Source organism: Colius striatus, chromosome 3, assembly GCF_028858725.1.
Source record: "Colius striatus isolate bColStr4 chromosome 3, bColStr4.1.hap1, whole genome shotgun sequence".
Taxonomy (NCBI): Eukaryota; Metazoa; Chordata; class Aves; order Coliiformes; family Coliidae; genus Colius; species Colius striatus.
The window spans coordinates 14,180,150-14,199,643 of NC_084761.1; the positions used below are offsets into that span (position 1 = coordinate 14,180,150).

At 41.9% G+C, this 19,494-nt stretch overlaps 1 protein-coding gene across 2 annotated transcripts in view; it reads left to right on the top strand.

Annotated features, from left to right (window-relative positions):
• The first annotated feature begins 1,868 nt into the window (after positions 1-1,868).
• FOXK1 (forkhead box K1) overlaps positions 1,869-19,494 on the top strand; it is a 52,696-nt gene continuing 35,070 nt past the window's right edge. Inside the window, exon 1 of one of the 2 annotated variants that reach the window (XM_061992360.1) lies at positions 1,869-2,277. In XM_061992360.1, coding sequence (XP_061848344.1) covers positions 1,892-2,277 — 386 coding nt within the window. In that variant the 5' untranslated portion in view covers positions 1,869-1,891. The remainder of the gene's footprint in view (positions 2,278-19,494) is intronic. The other variant, XM_061992361.1, reaches the window with a different exon arrangement.

The following is a 19,494-nucleotide window of genomic DNA, read 5'->3' on the forward strand; positions in this document are numbered from 1 at the left end:
ATGCCTGCTTACCAGCTTGAGTCCCTTTTTAAAAGCACACTTAACAGCACTGTCATCCCAGTGTGAACAGACAAAAGGCTTGAGCTAGCTCTCCTGTCAGGCAGTGTGTGACTCTGGCTCTCACCTACCAGATGGCCATATTTTACTTTCTGTCCACAAGTGTTTGCTGATGCTGAGCAATTTGAGGCAGGAGTGGAGCTCACACAGACAGGTGTGAGTGGAGCAACTGCCATGACCCCGTTTATTTGTTCCTTGCCATCTGAGAGCACTATTTCAGCTGTGATAAAATTTCAGGCCTCCAGGATGGCCACTTCTTGTGACCACCTCCCTCCTCCCCATACCCACTCCTGGGATGCCATTCCTTCATCTCCTGCCTTGGGAACAGCAACCTTTTTCTGTGCCCGCCTCAGCTGAGTCTCACTGCACAGCAGACATTGCTGAATAGGAAGTGGTATTGGTGTTTTGTTAGATTGTACTTTCCTTTCTTCCTCCTGGTTGGTATTGAACTGTAGTGGCAAATGTCTCAGGTGAGATGTCTAACTCAAGTCCCGACTGCTCAGCAGTCATTAAACATCTCAGGGAAGATGTTTCGGGAACAGGGATTTTAACCTTGTGGTCCTGGACTGATTCCAGCTCACTTAATTACAGCCTTCATAGCTGAAATTTGCTCCATGCTTCTGACAGGTTATGGGATTTTTTTCCCCTGTCTCCTCTAAGCTGCTGAGCAGCCTCGCTGCAAGCTGCCACATTCTCCACACAAGCTGAAGCAATAAGCAATTACAGTAGCTCTCTCTCCCAAGATTCTCAAAATCATTGTATTTTCTGGTTACTTAACAATTCAGGATTCTGCAAAGTATCACTGGCTCACCTACATAGAAAAGTTTGACCTATTAATCTGGATAATCTAACCAGTACAGAAATATATATGATCCACATAGATGCTGTTGCAAACTACATGACCTTCATCATTCATATAAGTAAAATATGAATAATCTTGTGAAAAATACCTAAAAAGCAATTTGAAGTAAGAAATAATGTAATGCAACCTAAATAACTTACAGACCCTTAAGAAAAACTGTATGGGGAATGGGGATAGTGCTATATAAGCTATATACACTCAGATGAGTGTGTGTGTATTTATATATATATATATATACACACACACACATTAAAACCTTTTGTGATTATATGAGTGTATTAAAGTGTTTTAAACTCACACTTTGTGTATCTGAGATGAATTTCACTCTTCAGCAAGCCTTTATGAACAGTCCAGTGATATAAAGTCACGTTGTGACTAAATCCCCGCCTAACGGTGCGGTGGGTATTTGGTGTAAGGACATGAAGAGGCAAGGAAACGCCACCTCACCCTGCCGAGGCCGGTCTGAAAGCACGGCAACCCTGCACCGAAAAGCGGGCGATGTCCTGGGGCTCGGCTGTGGGGTACAAGTGCCCCTGTCCCACAGAAAGCCCTCAGCGAGAACGGTTTTGGGGCGGGGGCACCTCTCCGACGTTGGGGAGGGCGGGGCCGGGTGGTTGCTGAGGCGATTCTCCTCACGAGCCCGGCAGAAAGCGGTTTTCCTGCCAGCTGAGGTGCGAGGCGGCGCGAGCCCCCTCGGCGGGGTCCCTCCCTCAGCACCTGCCCGGGGCCGCGGCCACAGCCCGCGCGGGCCTGCAGGCGGCGCCGCACCCCCGCCGAGCCGCGCGCTGCCAGCCCCCGCCCAGCGCCATCAATCGCGGCTGCGAGGCCGGGCCCGGCGTTGCTGCCGAGGAGGCAGTGGAAGGCGGCGGCGGACTCGGCTCGGCTCCCCTCCCCTCCCGCTCCGCCCCGCTCCCCCGCCCCGCCGGCTCCGCCCCGGAGGCCGGCACGCTGGCTCGCTCCCTGCCTGGGAACATGGCCGAAGTCGGGGAGGACAGCAGCGGGGCGCGGGCTCTGCTGGCGCTGCGCTCGGCGCCCTGCAGCCCCGCCGCGGCGCCCCCTCCCGGGCCGCCGCCCCCGGCCGCGCCGCCCGCCGCCGCCTCCGCCGTCCCGGTGCTGGCGCGGTTGCAGGGCCGCGAGTTCGAGTTCCTCATGCGGCAGCCGGCCGTCACCATAGGCCGCAACTCCTCACAGGGCTCGGTGGACGTCAACATGGGGCACTCCAGCTTCATATCCAGGCGGCACCTGCAGCTCAGCTTCCAGGAGCCGCACTTCTACCTGCGCTGCCTCGGCAAGAACGGCGTCTTCGTGGACGGCGCCTTCCAGCGCCGCGGCGGCCCGGCCCTACTGCTCCCGCCGCAGTGAGTGCCGCCGACGCGAGCCGGGCCGGGGGCGCGGGGGCGGCGGCGTCGCAGCGAGGCGGCGGGGGCCCTCGGGGCTGGGCCCGGCGCCCGTGGGAGAGCCCGCGGCCTGCGGGGAGGGACCTAGGGAACGGCCGGTGGGCGTGGAGAGGGACCCCTTGCGCCCCAGGGAGGGGATGCGGCACTGGGTGGAGAAGGGTGAGGGTGTGGAGAGAGGCCTCCTCAGAGGAAGGGACTGGCTAGGGGTCTTTTGCCCCACCGGGGAGACAGTGAGGTGCCTCTGCCCCACAGACGTGGGTCTGCCAGGAGAGAGGCCTGAGGTGCTGGTGAGGGGCCACTCGCTATGAACAGGACAGGGAGGGATCGTCCCTGTCCAGAGAGGCATGAGGGGACAGTGAGAGGCTGCCCCCAAAGATGAGGCCTTGAGGCCCTTCCCAGACCACAGCAAGCCTGAGGGGATGGTGAGGGGCGTCTCACTCCAAGTTGGTCATGGTGAGTGAGAGACTGTGCAATGACCTGATGGAGGGTCTGAGGTGACAGGGATATCTGCCTGATAACCAGCCAGTGGATCCACGTCAACACCAACAAGGGATGTCCTCATCTTCCCGGCCTTGCTGCCATCCACAACTGAGAAAGGAGATGATGCTCAGCAGGGTTTGGGCTGCTCCTCTCAGGAAACCATGTCTGGGGAAAAAGCATAAGCCTCTCATCACCAAGTAGGCTGTCCTCCATGCCTGCCTGCTAACAGACTCACATGCATCTATCACATCATGTTATTGCTCTTAAAAGGTTTTGAAAATATGCATGAGAGACGGAGGACTCTTGTTCATGGGTTGAAACTCACTACACCCACGACTTATCTCCCCTGGAAAAAGTAGGAAAAGCTGCAAAGCCACTTTGCCAGAATGCTTATTTTAGGATTGGCAAGTTGGATGTTGTTCCTGGTGTCTTTCTGGGGCAACAGGAAAAAAGGGCAGTATGGACAGTAATGCTCACTGGGACCCCCCAAGAGCAGGTGCCCAAGGTGTTCCTTCATTGAGGAAGGGGAGAGGGCTGCAGAAGGGTTTTCTGTGCTTGCAGGGAGGTGACTGTGCTGTGTTTTAGATAAACTCTCATACAGAAAGAAGAATGAGGTTGATGTTAATCTGTTTCTTCCTCTGAAAACATTGTTTATGGTTGCTGAGCACTGTCCAACAACTGCAATGCTTCACCCCATGGGCAACAGCATGGTAGTGGTGGGTGATGTAATTCCTGTGTACATCTCTTCAGATCGTACCAGACAGACTGTGTGTAAAGTCTTCTCTGAATGAAAGTGCACTGTAAAGGCATGAGATTGTGAGGTTTTAATATTCCATGAGACTTGGTGTTGTTTGTATAAAACATCTATTTTCATCTGTTGATTTTTTGCTTTGGTACCATTTACCTCCAGCACCAGGGTCCTGGAGTTCTCTCTCTCCCTCCAGCCTGTTGCTCAGGGGAGGATTTTTTAATTACTCATTTCCTCTACAGGCTGCTTCATTTTGTACTTAGTAATTTAGTTATAACTCCCTGCCTGCTTGCTCTCTGAGGCATTTCAGTTTGTAACATGTTTCATTTTCTGAAAGAGATGTCCTTTAGTGTCTGTATAATTAATCTTGCTTTGTAAAACAAGACCACTAGAAGCCCAGGGCATTTCTGTTGTCAGTCCCTCTGGCTCTGTCTGTGCAACTTCTCTCCTCCCTGTCGTTCTGTTTCTTCAGTTGGTTAATCATAAGCATTGTGCTTGAAAACTCTCTCAAGCAGCAACATGGTTTCTTATTTCTCTCCCATTTGCTCCTGACTCTTGGAGTGGGAATGGCAATTTCCCTTCTTCATTGCTTTAAAGGGAGGAGTTTAATGTACAGTTATGAACTCGGCACAATAAGGCATCCTCTTTGCTTGGCTGCTGTTGGAGCTACATAAATAAACTTGGTGCCCCTCCCTTTCTGACTCCAGAGTAGGAAAATGTTTTGCATCAATCTAAAGGAATTTGCCCCCTTGCTTCTAACAGGTAAACAACCCCTTGCCTTCTGCTGGCCAGTCAAGTGTTTGTAACCCAGACCAAGAAAAAAAAAATGTCCTGCTGGAAGCTTGGCATGCACAGGCCTGATTGAGGCTTTAAACTGTTCTCCTGTCCACTGTTATCTTTACTCGTGAAAAATCAGACAGTTCCCTCCCAGTCACCCCGCTCCATACACATACGCATACCTACACACACAAATGTGTATGTGTCCCTGTCCAGCCTCCCAGGGTAAACAAAACAAAGCACTGTTTGTTGCCAGTTCTTTTGTGTAGAGAAGCCTGTGTGCTTACTGCTAGCAAACTAATATTATCAAAAGTAGGACAAGGTGAAGATAGGTTGTAGTACACAGACTCTACAGTACAAACCACTTTCTTTTTCCTGAATATTATTTTTTGGTAACACTACTGCCACAGCTTCTCCATATACCAGCAGAACATATAGTTTATACTATAGTTAATTTCAGAGATTAATGTGATTTAGAGATTCGGTGATTTAGAGAGAGGTTATTGTGATGTGGAGAGTTCTTGCTGGTAATCTTCTAAGAGGCAGTTGTTTGCATCGTGTCCCCCCCCTTTTTTTTTTTTCCTTTTTTCCTACCGGTAAAGGATAGAAGAAATATGCAAAGTCCTATTTGTTTTGGACCAATGCAGTCACTGCTACTGTTGTATTACAAGATGAGGAAATGCTCATGCATCATGAGATCATGAGGGTTCCAGGAAAAATAGTGTCTTAGATGTAATTCATACTAATCCTTAAAAAGATCCTGGCCAATTCTATTTCTCTTCTTCCTTCACTTTTTCGATACAAAATTTCTGTATTGTAAGCCTTGATCTAAATTTTGAAGTAGTTATTCCTAAAATTTACAGAAGAATTTGTCAGGAGGAGTGGAGAAGGGAGGAAACGGGAAGAGTTTGATACCTTTCTTGAAGACTATGCATACCTCCTAACAAAATAGAGCCCTTCAAAATCAAGGGCCGTTGAAAAGGTTCCTATCACTTCCTCCATCAACATAATGTGTATGGTATCATCTGCTGTTACTAGAACTTCACTCCTGGGCGGGTGTATCATGTTTCACAGCTGTGTTATGGAAGATTATATTTCACAGATGTGATGACATAACTATGAAGTATAATTAAACAGTAATAACCAACAAGGAGAACATTTCCTAGAGGTTAGTGACAGTTAGAAACAAAGTGGGTGGAAGAGTGGAGGGCCTGCAGTACAGCTGAAGACCCCTTAATCTCTTTAATTAACACGAGTGCCACAGGACAGCAGGCAGTACAAATGTAAATCAAAATCAAATTATGAAGGTACTTACATCAAAAATAAGTGCTTTAAATCAAATTAAGGATTGCTAGAAACTCATCTTTTAGCTGTGCTAGTGGAAACTAGAAATCTGTGGATAAATACCAGGGTATTTTTCCATTAAAGAAAAAGATTCAAGACTAGCAGTAGAGTATGCACTAAATCTTAAAACTATTGATATGAACAAAACCAAGATACAGCAGGAACCTTTAGCTGGAGTAGTTTTTCCTGCTGAAGACAGTATTTTTCAAATTTACAGTGTAGTCAGGTGCTTACAGGATGAAATTAATCCTGAATTATTAACTTGATCTTTAAAATGGACTCAATTTTTTAAAGAAGTGACAAGAGGTTAGAGACATCCAGTAACTAAAACAAGTATTTATTTTATCCATTCCTCCCTGACTCCTTCTGAACCAAAGGAACTGAAGCAGCTGGAAGTTACTTGCTAACCCAAATGTTAAGCAGCTATGGGTCAGGTTTTCAAATGCTCTTATGTACCAAAGTTCTGTTGACAAAAACCTCAAATGTTGATCGCGTGTGGCATGACAATAGCACTTGAGCTTTCTGAACTGGGAGCTCAATAGATTGGAAAATGGTGCTTGTCTCTGAATATTTCATGGGATATTTGCTTATTGCATCTGTGACCGTTTTGTATTTTTGCAGTAGTGCTATTAATGGAGCCTGAAGTTTGCGTTTTTCAGTGTAAAGGTATACCTTTACAGGTACCGGGTTTCTAAGTGTAGAAAGAAGTTTTTAAACCTGTAGGGTTTTTTTCATGTAGGAAATGGAAGAAATAAATGAAAGAGTTTTTTAGCTTAAGCATGAAATATAAGGGAAGTAAATATATGAGTGTATGAAATGAAGTTAAAATTTAGAAAAATACAAAGCTCATAAGACACACTATAAATTGAAAACTTACTGTGCATGTAAAGTTTTACTAAAAGTATGCTGCTTTATTTCTAATGGGATTTTCCTAGGTACTTAATAAACTTGACAAAAAATAAATAGTTCAGTACTCAGAGCACATATCAAGGTGCTGATCTTACAAAATTTTAGGCATGCATTAATCTTTCTGTATTGTGATAACACAAGTTCACTTCAGCATTTGGGTAGTGGAGTGGTGTCTGCAATTGGAGTTTAGTAACCAAGCAGAAATCGAATGCTAGATCCAAGTCTTTTCATTTCCCTTCCAAAGGGAGACCGTACAATCTGTTACCAGTAAACTGAGGTGCTAGTTAAAAGTAAAAAAAAAAAAAACATTACATCCTCTAGAAAAAGACAGATATACAAAATGTTTTGCAGTGTTTTGATAACCTCACTAAGTGCACAGCCTCCATTCTTGTGGTTAGAATGATGCCATCAGGGCACGTATGAGTGCGGGTATCCTTACATCTCGGAGGGAACTGCAAGCTATACATACACATACTAAGGAAATGCTTTAACCACATAACCACGACTACAGAATTAGTTGTTTCTGAAATGCTGCACATCTATGTTGACTGATAACTCCTCATTTAGTTTTGCTTCTGAAATATTGCATAATCTGAATTTGCAACCATTATTTTATTCATTGTTTGAAATCCATTGTTTGGTTTGCTACGACTTGTGGATGGTGGTTTTACTCTCAATAGAAACTCTTTAAAGATTTGCTGTCTTAGTGCTTCATCTTATATTTTTTCATGCTCTTACTTGATTTCAAAGCCTGCCTTTGAGAATGGGTGTTTTTGTTGCACAGCAAGATGGTGATAAAGGATTACTTGATTTTAATTAGGAAACTTATGTCAAGTAATAATTTTGGACTAAGCAGCTCAATTTATCATGGGTTATATTAAATGTTTAAGGAAAGTTTCTCTCATGCGAAACTACGACTCAATCTGTTGATTCAAAAATAGCTGTGCTGTACGCCAGGTTGAGATCATAAACTAATGCAATGCAAAACTCAGTGTACGTTCTCTTAATGTATTCTTTTAAATCAAGCTTGGTTCAGTTTAGCCGATGTGTTAGATTATGAAAAGATTAATCAAACCAGAACATGTCACACGTACATTCTTGTGCAGAGTCTCAGCTATAAAGGCTTAAATGTAGATTAAAGTTGTGCTGGTGTAACTTCTTTGCGTTAACAAACTCTCAATTGTGACATGTATATGCTTAGCTGGCCCATATATGCTTACTCTGGGATTCTTCCAGTTGGTACTGTTGTGTTGTTACATAAATCTAGAGAAAGAATGAGTGAGTGTCTTTGCTTTTATGAACACAGGAATAAAGATGATGAAATCTGTAGTAATTCATATCTTAGCTATTCTGGTGCCAGCTGTTTGAGCATCCTCACTGCAGAGTGTCTGGTTTGACTTCTGGTAACAAATCAAAATAATGCTTTTTTGCCTTTTTTCCCCTCCAGAAAAATGGGACATGCGGTCTTTCACAGCATAACTGAAAGCATAAATGACAACCAGATTAATGTGATTGTTTTCTTTGTAAGCAAGCTCTTAGTAACTGTGCTTCGATAGCCATTTGGCGTCAGAGCTGTTCTGTGGGATGCCAAATTCTCTTGCTCAGTATTGCAGTTTCCTGGAGGAGTAGATGTGGCAACAGGATGTTGGTAAAGAACAGGAAATGACTTGAATTTGCTACTTATACCATGCAAATAAAGTGTTATTACTGGCCTATGTGAAGTAATTAGTGTCTGCTATTGACAGAAGTTTTTGCAGCAATCACAGAGTGTGGTACTTGGCAAGGGTGTTGCACTGCAGTCTTTGGGAGGGCTGCACTGATATGGTTAAGTAATGAAGGGGACACAAAGTGGTTAGGTGCTTGTTAAACCACTGTTTTAGAGCTGACAGTTGGCTCCAGCTGGTGTTTTATTCAGGGTAGATCTCTGCTAGCACTCAGGTCTGTATCAGTTCTTCTGAGTGCACCAGTTTGCTTTGAACTTCTTCTAGCTCTAATGTCTGAGTCTGCAGCACCTGGGTGTTCGGCAGACAGAGCCAAAGCACCATAGCCAGAAATGCTTAGCAGATCAAGCTTCACTTTACTGCTGGTTAGATGTGGGTGAGCCAGCTTTCCCTTCCCAATCCAAGAGGAAATGTGGTTTCAAAAAGAAAAATCATATGCTTTTGAGCTGGCAATGTTAATGAAAAGGGAGAGGAATTCTCTCATTTGCTTTTATTACAGATTCTTTCCTTTTTCTCAGTAGTCCATAGAGCAGAAGCCTCTCTCACATGTAGCTGTACCTAAGACCAGCTTTGGGTTTTTGTATCTTTGGTTCAGTCCCTGTGCGTCTAGAAGTTTTCTGAGGTTGTAGACTCATGGCTAGGATATTCACTTCAGGATTCCTACTTAAATAAAAGTATAAAAGCTAAAAATGTTGTAGAGCTTAGTCCATAGTATAGTGGATGGTTAAGGTTTTTGTTGTTTTTCCATGGCACATGTGTAGGACAGGCAGTAAACACCCAAGAAGTCCATTAAGCTTGTGCAATGCCTTCTGAGTGGCAAACTTAGGTAGCTTTCAAATCTTGTTTGCGCATCTGAAGTGTGTGGTGGGATCTGATGCAAGACTACAAGGCTAACACCGAGAAATGTGGGGAGACAGAGGTCTGGGTATTATTTTGCAGTGATGATAAATCTGTAAGATGAAAAAGTTGGGGTTTTTTTTTGTCTCCTGAATCTGGGCTATGAAAAGACAACTTAATGTACTTCCAAACTTGGTTAATCGACTAGTTGTGAGTACAAATTGTTCCTGTCTTGATGCATTCACTTCAGTCAATAATTCAGTGTTAATCACTTAATAGTTTTTTCAACTATTTGTAAATCTCCTTCTCAGTTGACTGCAGGCTCCTTATAAAAGCAGATTAATGAGATGGCTATAGAGCAGATGAATCTGTCACTTAGGTAAATGTGAGTGAAAATTTCTATCCAATAATCTTTGTTTTCATAATACAGATACAGTTTTACTAATGACTAGTCACTCTTGTCTACGAATGTTTTTTGCCAGTAATTCACATCTTCCATCTCTTCAGAACAGCTCAATAAAATGCATGTGTGCATTCCTTCTGCCCAGCACTTAATTTTTATGAAATACATATTTTATTGGACAGTAAAACATTTAAGGATCTTAACGGCCTAATTAATACTCTGTATCCACTTCCGTCTTGTGTATTCTCCTCTTTGTTATCCTACTGCTCCTTCTTTCATGTTCTTGTGCATTTTAATCATAAAAAATTCAAGCAGTCTTGAGAGAGCAGTCTGTTAGAAGTCTGTTCTTTGAATATTCAGCAATTCTAACGTTTGATGGATAGTCCCTTCCCACCCTACTCAACCTATTTTTAGTAATTTAAAAGCGTGTTTAATTTCTTAGGTTGTCACTTGCTGTGTATGTGTGATTTACTTTAGTGGTTTTCCTCCCTCCTTTAGATGTACCAGATATGTAATTTTCATGTTGTCTAAGGACATCTTGACAGTTTGGGAGGAAAAAAAATGTAGAAATTAATTGGGAGCTCTGCCTTAGTTGAGGAAGCAAAGATGTACAGTCTTTGTCTTGTTCTGTTAATATGTACTGTGTGATTAGCATAGGAGGATAAGTGGAAGAAAACTTTACACAAATTGTTATCGCTTATTATCCTGTTTCAAGAATCTTCTAGCACAAGAGGCTATTTTCATGTAGAAGTGTAATCCACTCTGTCTTTTATAACAGAATGAGGAGACAAAAAAACTTGCAGAGGTGGCCTAAGCACTGTGGAAAAGGACACCACTCCCCTTCTTACTGAAATATGACATTATAGCTGTACCCCTTTTTCTGCTTTGTGCCACTTTGAAGAGAGTCTTGGGAATTCTTCCCACACAAACTGTTTTAATCTTCTATCTTCCTTAAGGCCACATACAGAAGCCACCAGCAGTTTGACTAAGCAAGACTGGACTCCCTGCAGAGCCAGTTTGTGCAGTTGGTAAAGGAATTGTTCTTGAGCAACTTCAGGCCTTTCCTCTCTTGAGGGCATAAGAACTATGGACTCTTAAACACTCGAAATCCTGATTGTGTGGGAGGAGAAAAGGACTAGACGGCAGACAGCAAATTTTGTTTCCACCTGATGGGTTGACCAAAAGTGGTTTTGCTTTTCATATTAAGTTTGAGGTGTAGCCCAAACCAGTAAAGGTGAGAGAAGTGCTAACTGCTATTTATTTATTGATCTCTTTCTTTTTTTAATTGTTTCATGGCTTGCTTAAAGTGGTGTACCTTGGATTGGCTGCCTGCCCACCATGCGTAAAGGGGTGTTGACTGTCAACAAGCCTGGCAATTGGGTGGCTTTGCCTCCTTCTGTCTTGTCCATTCAGCTGTACAATTACTATCTCTCTTCTAGTATGTCTCTCTCAGACACTGTCTAATGAGACAAGCCATAATGAAACTGGTTTAGCATCAGGAAGACCTGCAAAAGAAGTCAAAGGCTGACACATACCTTGCTGCTAATATCTTTCTTTATGGAATATTAAGGCAAGCACTTGAAGTTTTCTTCAAGTATAGGAATTCTTAAGGGGAAATTCCTAATGTGTAGTAGTTCAATAAAAGTGTTGCTAGCATTTTTTGTGTTTTGTGTAAACAGGAATATGCAAACCAGCTGTTAGAAACAGGCACAATCAAATAGTTTAGACTTGCACATGGGCTGTTTACAACTGAGCTTCCCAGATCAGCGTTGCACTGCAAACAGAACTACAAAGTGAATTTGGAAAGCAAAATTGTTTTGATGGACAGTGATTCAAAATCTGAGGTCTTTTGGTGACAAGTGTGTGCATCCTCTTTTCCAAGTAGTTCAGTTTCTTCACAATTTCATCCTGCTTTGTGCTTCACCACATAGTATTGCGAGTATGAGAGTTCTTATTAAAAGAAACATGTAGCAGAGAAGGGCTAGAGTCATGTTCCCCAAAAACTAATATTTATATTGCGAGCTATGAAGTTAGTATGAAGCTTCCAGGGAAGATGCATTTGTTAAAGCAAAATGTTTCCCTAATTCTGTGTACTACACTGCAGCAAAGGAAAGGGAGCATTATAATACGCCAGTAATGTGACAAGTTAAATCTCTAGAATTTCCAGATTTACAAATAATGAAACCAGTGTGACAGCAACTTAAATATGTGCTGTTTTGCAAGAGTCATTGACATTTTAGTTGATTAAACTCTTCTTGATGAAGAAATACCTTAGCACAATTGTATATGTTGGCAGGATTTAAAATACCTTAATAATCTTGGGATTGTTTTACATTATTTGCAGTCTTAGCCATGTCCTGTGAAGCGATCTTTCACAAGCAAACCCAGTACATCATCCTCTCCTGAACCACAGTGAAATTATATTCTTTTCCTGTTCTTTACTAGGAAGGAAGGCTGTGCCTGGGACTCTCTTCTAACCATTCAGTGTCAGTATTTTGGAGGCTGCAGGTGGATGTCGCTTTGTAGATATTTATGCAAGAGATGCTCTGTGTTGCCCCAAATGTTTATTTGGCTGCAAGTCAAGAAGATGTCAGCATTTAAAACAGTTAGATTACCCTCAGACTCAATTTTAAAACAGTAATCCTGGCTTCCTCTACTGGGTATTGAATGGTTTGTGAAATGTCTTCAGAGGGAGTGGAACAGACTTGAGTGAACATTTTGTAAAGTCTGATTCCATACGGATCATTTTTTATAATGTACATAAATAGTACATTAGTTCTTTCAAATCACTTTTTAAATGAACTGAACCAACCTCAAAGGAAAATACATCATAGTCATGCTCTGCGTTAGAGCCCTCTTACAGAGTCTGATTGAATTCAAAGGTTAGTTACATCCCACACTTAAGCTTTTTCTGGCATATGTATGTGGGAATTAGGATCTTTTCCTGAGCTTTACAGAGGTTATTTTGTTTTGCACAGACTTTCCTATTGTGTTTATAGGTAATTCCTTAGATGTGGAAGAGAAAGTCTTCTAGGGGATTTGTGAGACTTTTCAAGGAGATGAGCTGACTGACTCCTTGAGAGCAAACTTTCCAATAGTGAATAGCCCATTAGAAGAAAGTTGATGACATTACAAATGAGATTTACATGAGAATTAAACTGCTCTAGTGTATCCAACAAAGATGCTGATAGAAGTGCCTCTCTATGATGGTTATTAGGAGGCTTTATGAACCAAACCTTTCAAATGGTTAGTTTCTCCACCCCCTTCAGGGTCTAAAAATTTCCGAAGGATTTGGATACTTCTAGTAATAAAGGAAGAGCCTTCCCCAGAAGATGGGAGGTATGATGAGAATAGGGGTAGAGTTGAAGCTGCATGTTGCCTGTGGCAGCTGTGGACAGATTTCTGTGGTGAAAGGGATAGGATCTGTGGCAAGCTGGAAATTCCCCAGCAGCTGAGCAAAGTTTTTAAAATGCTTGGCGTTGTGTTTGGTATGGAAATGAATAACCAGGGCTACTTGTAGAGGCCAACTGTGGCACTGCAGTTTGTTCCATGCTCTCACTATACATTTAATTCTCAGTATACTGCTTGATTTCTTATTGAAAACAGAACTCTTTGTAGAAACTGCTATAGGGAAGTTCCCCAGAGCGTAGGTGCAGGTGGGGCTTTTTTTGGCACTGAAGTAGGTGTTTAATTGTGGTTGATGATTGAGTGTTTCTGCCCAGATGAGCAAAGAAGGAAAAGAGTTAATATTGACCTTTTTTCATTTTAACCAAGATCAGTGTAAGCAGCAGAGGCTTGGAAGGCCTCTCAGAAGGGCTCTCAAGTTTCACAGAAGGAGGGAAAGAGTGAGAGATGCTAGTGGTGGCCATGCTCTGCTGAGTCACTTCTTGTGGTCTCTGCTGTGGTACAATGGAAGCCAGACGTAGTCTCTTATCTTAAGGGGAAAACTCGGCATGTCATGAATGGGGGCTAGGCAGCCTTTTCTGGCACAGAAACACTACAGGCAAATGTGTGTTACAGAGCTACTATTTGCCATTTTTGTGACATCTCTTGAAAACAAACTGAATATCAGACAGACTATTCATTGCCTGGGGCTGCCAGAATAACATGGTTCGGGGGTCTTGAAGAAGATGCGAGCAATGTGTTAGGGGCTGGGAACTGTGGTTTGGCAGTATTCCCCCAGGACTGGAGAAAGTGTGATCTGAAGTCCTACTGGAAGGTGAGATGCATTGTACCTCTGAGCCCTTGGCAAAGGCTGAGGAAAACTTACTGCTAAACCAAGACTATATGCTGTGTCTACCATTTTAGTCTTATAGTGGAGAATTTGCCAACACCTCATGAAGGATAGGTCTAGGACAAGGGTGGTAACAGCAGAAGACAGAAATGAGTATCATCCTACGTTATTTCATATAAGTTGTCTTTCTTTGTGCACTTGAATTAAATTGTTAGGACTGCAAGTTAGCATGGGAATGGATGGAACAACTTTGTTAGTGGCATGTATTGTACTTTTTATAGCATAAAGTCTTGCCTGCTGTCAGGCAGATACTTGAAGAATATTTATCTTCATAGAGTGCTTTTTTCTTTTAAGCTTCTTTTCTACTCCGTAGTTCTACCAATTTGATCTGTGCTTTAACTTTGTTTAATGGATGTTACCCAATAGGGTTGGGATTTTGTTTTGGTTTGGGTTTTTTGCCTTCAAAACATCACATTAGTATCTAAAACAAAGCTGCTTTGAAACAGACCACTAGGATATGGTATGTACTTTTTTGCCAACGTTGTCAGTGGCAACCATATAAAATGAATTTGGGCCCTCCATATATGCCCTAAACAGCTTAACTAAGTGCCCTGCCAATGAACAGTCCTCCAGGGCTTTGTGGAAATGCTGGCTTAAGATACAGCTTTGCTCACTCAAAGCAGGAGTGAGAAGTATGATGTTAGTTCTTTTAAGATGGACACTGGATTAACAGAACTGAAATCCCCACTTTCATGCAGTCCATTTTACAGAGGTCTGTAGAAGCAGTGTTCAGAAGTAGGTTTGTGAGACCTGCTTATTGTGTTGCCCAGTCTAAACATCTATCCAGCCCCACAATGACTGCAGTTAAAATCCCATGAGAAGTCCTGTAGGTCCTAAAGATAAATTTACCACATAAGCAAATAAGCAAGGTGGGCTGCACTTGTGGAGAGAGACAGTTGATCCAGCCCCTCTGTTGATTTTCATGGCACTGGCACGTGCAGTAAGCAGGAGAGGAGTTAATTTTAGCTTGATTAGTAACACAGAAGGGAATCGAGATGACTACATTGCAAATCGCAATGGGATGAGATCAATGAGAGTAGTTTATTTCCATACTTTAAGTTGGTGTTCTAAGCAATTTAATTTTTCTTTTTTTTCTTTGAGAACCAAGAATCTTAATGCATTTAGTCCTTGAAATCCTTCTGTGATTGCAGTTGTGGACTCTTTAGTGTTGTTGCATAATGGTTGTTTTAAATGAACACCAGGTGCTTGTATTCTGTTCCTCAACAATTCCTTGTTTCTTCACTGTTACCTGGCTCAGCAGCATGTGGTGAGTGATTCTCGGTATTGGACTCTCAGTTTTTCTCCTACTCACCTTTGTTTATATTCTGGAGCATGTTCAAAACTGTTTATGATTAAACATTGCTCAAACAGCCCGGTTAAGATTTATTGACATAAAGGAGGCTGGGAGGAGGGAGTGGCTGGCTGGTCATCTGTGTCTACTTCCAGCTGATGTTGATGTTATGAAGTTGTACGCGTGTCTGTGCAATGACTGTGGTGTGTCAGGTAGGCTGCTGTTCACCAGCACAGTGGCGGCGAGGGGCTGATACCTATCAGCACAATCTTTTTTCGTTTGTACAGTAAAAGCTTAAGCAAGGGACTGTTTGTAGGTGATGCACTCCTTCCTCTGCAGATTGGGATTCTGAAAACTCACTGTGGCTCTTGAGGAGAGGATCACTAATTTTCTCTCAGTGGGAGAGGCTTGCACACCACTAAGGAGAGAGATGAGGCTTTGAAACATGCTAACAGGGTTGTGATCTACACGAGTTTTAAGAAGGTATCCTTTCTTAAAAGACAGGTGCCTCTTAAAAGCTAGTGGTGTTATAGGGAAGATTAGGAGACTCAAAATGAAAGATTGGAAGAGACAAGCACTATTTTGAAAAATAAATTCCAATGAAAATACAGAAAAAACAGATTTACAAAGTTCATTTTAAAAAAATCATCTTTTCCAAACCTATTTGTTTCCATCCTCCTCTTAGCTACGTACAAATGAGAAGTGTTAAAATAGGTATTTAGCTTTTGAAGGAGTCTGTATGTAGCATGTTGAGTTTTGTTTATTTTAAAGCCACAAATAGTGATAATTTTCAGGTTTTATGGGGAAAAAAAGCAATTCTGATAATATATTTTAAAAATTAACAGATTGATCAGCTTAACATGGAAAGAGATTTTTGCACTTATAAGACTTGATAAAATTCATACACACATAAATATTGCACATCATTTACATTTTCTCTGAAGGTCAAATATGGGCTGGTGAAGAAATAGTTGAGATAGGATCTAGACCTCTACAGGTTAGAATACCTGATTAGAGCATCAGTGGTGCACAGGCCCTTGCGTGTTCTGTAAAGTCTCTTAACTAACATTATTTTTATGTATACAACCACACACACAACAAATAACATAACAGACTTGCTGCGTGTTGCAGATTATATCGGGCACCTGCAGTGCAGATAGTGAAACTTTCTGATGCTTGCAGCCAACCTCAACTCTTTGTGCCAGCCCACTTCTTCAGTGATAGACTTTAATATCAAGTTTTGGATATCAGGCCACTCATTCTGATACTTAAAACACCCCTATTCCCAAGCTTCAGAATAAACAGCAGCTTTGTGGTTAATTTTAGACTTTGAGGATATAGCAAATGTTCTCTGCAGGTAGGTAGCTGTTGACATCCTTGGGAATGCAACTACAGAGTTTTTCTCCATTGTCATTATAGGGAAAGACATGATAAGTGAGAATCCAACACCACTTGGCCAGTCAGTTAAATTAAGATGTGGCTTACCATATGACACACAGAACAAAGTTCACTGTATCTTAACAGTTTGCTCAGAAAAAGTTGTTTATAGTAAGGACTACACAGGGGCACAGAGCAACATCTGTAACGGTGTGGTAGAAATGGGGTCAGAAGTCATCCTTGGGAGACTTTAATTAAAAAAAAAGAGGGGGAAAAAAACCTCACCACAAACACCCCACCAGACAAGGAAACCCTCAACCAATATTGCTTGAAAGCTAGATGTCTACTGATGCTACAAATTTATTTACATTGATGTAAAATTGCATCTGATTTTTGTCAGTGTAGGTAAGATTATCTAGGTTCAGATGTGTTTAGCATGTTGGCAGGCTTGAGTTCTTGTGATGCTTCTTCAGACTAGCTGTATTCCAAGTAATCTGCCCTACATGCTGCTGAACTGCAGCTTGCTTGTTTTTAAAGGAATATGAGCACTTGGGAGGGACAAAGGAATTTATCTCCTGATAGTAAGCCCTGTGCACAGCACTCCTGGTTTGGAGTGAATGGCATATTTTGAAGCTGACTCCACTGTTTTGAAATGTGAATCTAAGGGAGGTGCAATTATAGCACCACCTCTGTGTTTCTCTATGCCTGGTAGATGGGGACTAGATGATTACCATGTTGTCTTGGCCCACGTGTTTAAAAGGTGGTCTTTGTGGTGGGCTTTGACATAGGCCCTGATCAAACCACCAAAACTCTGCCTTAATGGTATTTATTATAAAAGCCTGTTAATTATATTATTTTGATTATACCGATACTTGGTTTCTGAGGTAATCTTACGTATTTATAATCCATCTGAAAATAATTGTCAGGATTTTTCTGGATTAACTTTAATGAAAGTGTTTGTTTATAGTTGGGGTTTTCTATGTTTTAACAAGATAAGCAAATTAATCCTAGTCAGATATGGATTGACCAGCGTTCCACTAAGTTTGTAAATAAGTAGTGATTATGATGGTATCTTAAGAATATCTTTCAGCTCGTTTCTCAGGCATTAAAGTGAATGAATGAAACCAGTAGTTGTCTTACAGTGGTTTTTGCTAGGAAAGTTTCAGAAAGGCCACTTTAGAAACTGCACTTTCCTGACCCTTGGCACTCTTGATAGCTTTCTGGAGGAGACTGGAGCAGCTTCTGGTAGGATTTTTTTGACATTGAACCAAGCAGGATTACTGCAAGACCTATTCAGCAAAGCTGGAGTAGTAGTATGTGGAAAAAACTCTATGATGTGAATTTCCTAGGCAAGGTTGTGACTTCAGAGGGAACCTCTTACTATTCCTACTGGCTGTCCTTTACCTGATTGAAGCACAATTGTCATCAGTTTTGATGATATTCTTTCCTCTTCTTCTATGAATGCTATTTTCATACTCTGTGTATTTATTCCCTGACGTGGTATTTCATAATACAGACAAAACAACAACTACAGTATCTTATGTGGGTTTTTTTTCCCTTTCCTGCACGGCACTTTACTCCTCAAAGGGGAAATCTGAAATTGAGGCTATACTTGATGTCTGAAATAATTTACAAAAAGTAAAGTCAGAACATTATTAAAGATATGTAAGGGATTTAAAAATAAAAATACAGCTCTTGATTCTTCAGTACTAATTCTCCAGTGTGAAACAGCCTCTAGTGTTCTCACTTGAATGAAAAAGTAACTGTTTCTGTCTGCAGTGTTGCTTGATTTACCAGTTTGTTCTGTGACAGCAATTAAACAATGTGCTAGATAAGGAATTATGGGTAAGATACGTAGAATAGAGTGGCTATTGAGGCTTCACAGCATGGCATCATACTGCAAACTCTCCTCAAGCTTTTGCTTTTAAGATCTAGTTGTTGGAGTCTCCAAAAATGTTCATCTTCTCCTGTGCACTTTTAATGAAGATATATATGAACCGAAACAGCATTTTTTTGTGTTCTTTGGATTGTGCTTCTGTTATCTTTTCCTTTTTAGCATCCCTGATCAGCCTAGGGGTGTCTACACTCTTCCCTCTCCATCACCAGCTTACCTCAGTTTTATTCACTGTCTTTTCCCAGACAGGCAGCTAAACATTGCTGTTGGTCAGCACTGCAAGGTGGGATGTCTTCAGAGACTGGAAGGACTAAAGAAACAAAGATAACTTTTGTGTACATCTGTGTGTACATGGTGCTGGCAGGGAGAGGAATCCCAGGGTTTGCCCAGATTTTCCTGTAAACTTTACTGTCTTCAAAGGAGTTTGCTAAAATACCTATTTGAAAATCTCCCTCTGCATGGAAGTGTTTCTTGGTGTGTTTGAACCTTGACAGAGTGGCGTAAAAGGAAGCCCTGTATAACTGAGCTCAATAGAAACATTCATTACAGCTAATTTTCTTGGTGCTTTTAAGAGACAAAGCTATTCATAAGTTGTGGTTTTGCCTGATGCTACTGGTAGTATTTGTTTTAAATAGATACACTTGCCTGCACATGCTCTTTGCCCATCAGAAATCTTGTCTGTGGTGGAAACCTCTTTTTTAAACATGGTAATAATGCAACATTGGGCAAATCCCAATGAAACTGTAAGTTACATTGTAAGTAAGAAGGTGGTGCCTTCTCATTAAGTCAAAAATCCTCTACTATATATACAGCTTGAGCTAAACAGTAGCAAGGAACATAAGGAAAAGGTCTTGTCTGTGACAAAGAGAAATGGCTTTTTTTGTTTTTTTTCCTGGAGCATTGTCCTCGTTCAGACATCTTGCTATGCTTGTGTTTCTCAAGGACAATCAGTGAACAAACTCTGGAAGCATGAAAGCTGCTAAAAAGCGCTTACTTTGCAGCATGCAGAACCTGTGTATCCCATCAGAGCCAACCACAAACCCGCTTCTGCAGACCTGACCTGCTGGTTGCTATGGGAGAATTGCCATGGGTACAGAGCTGCA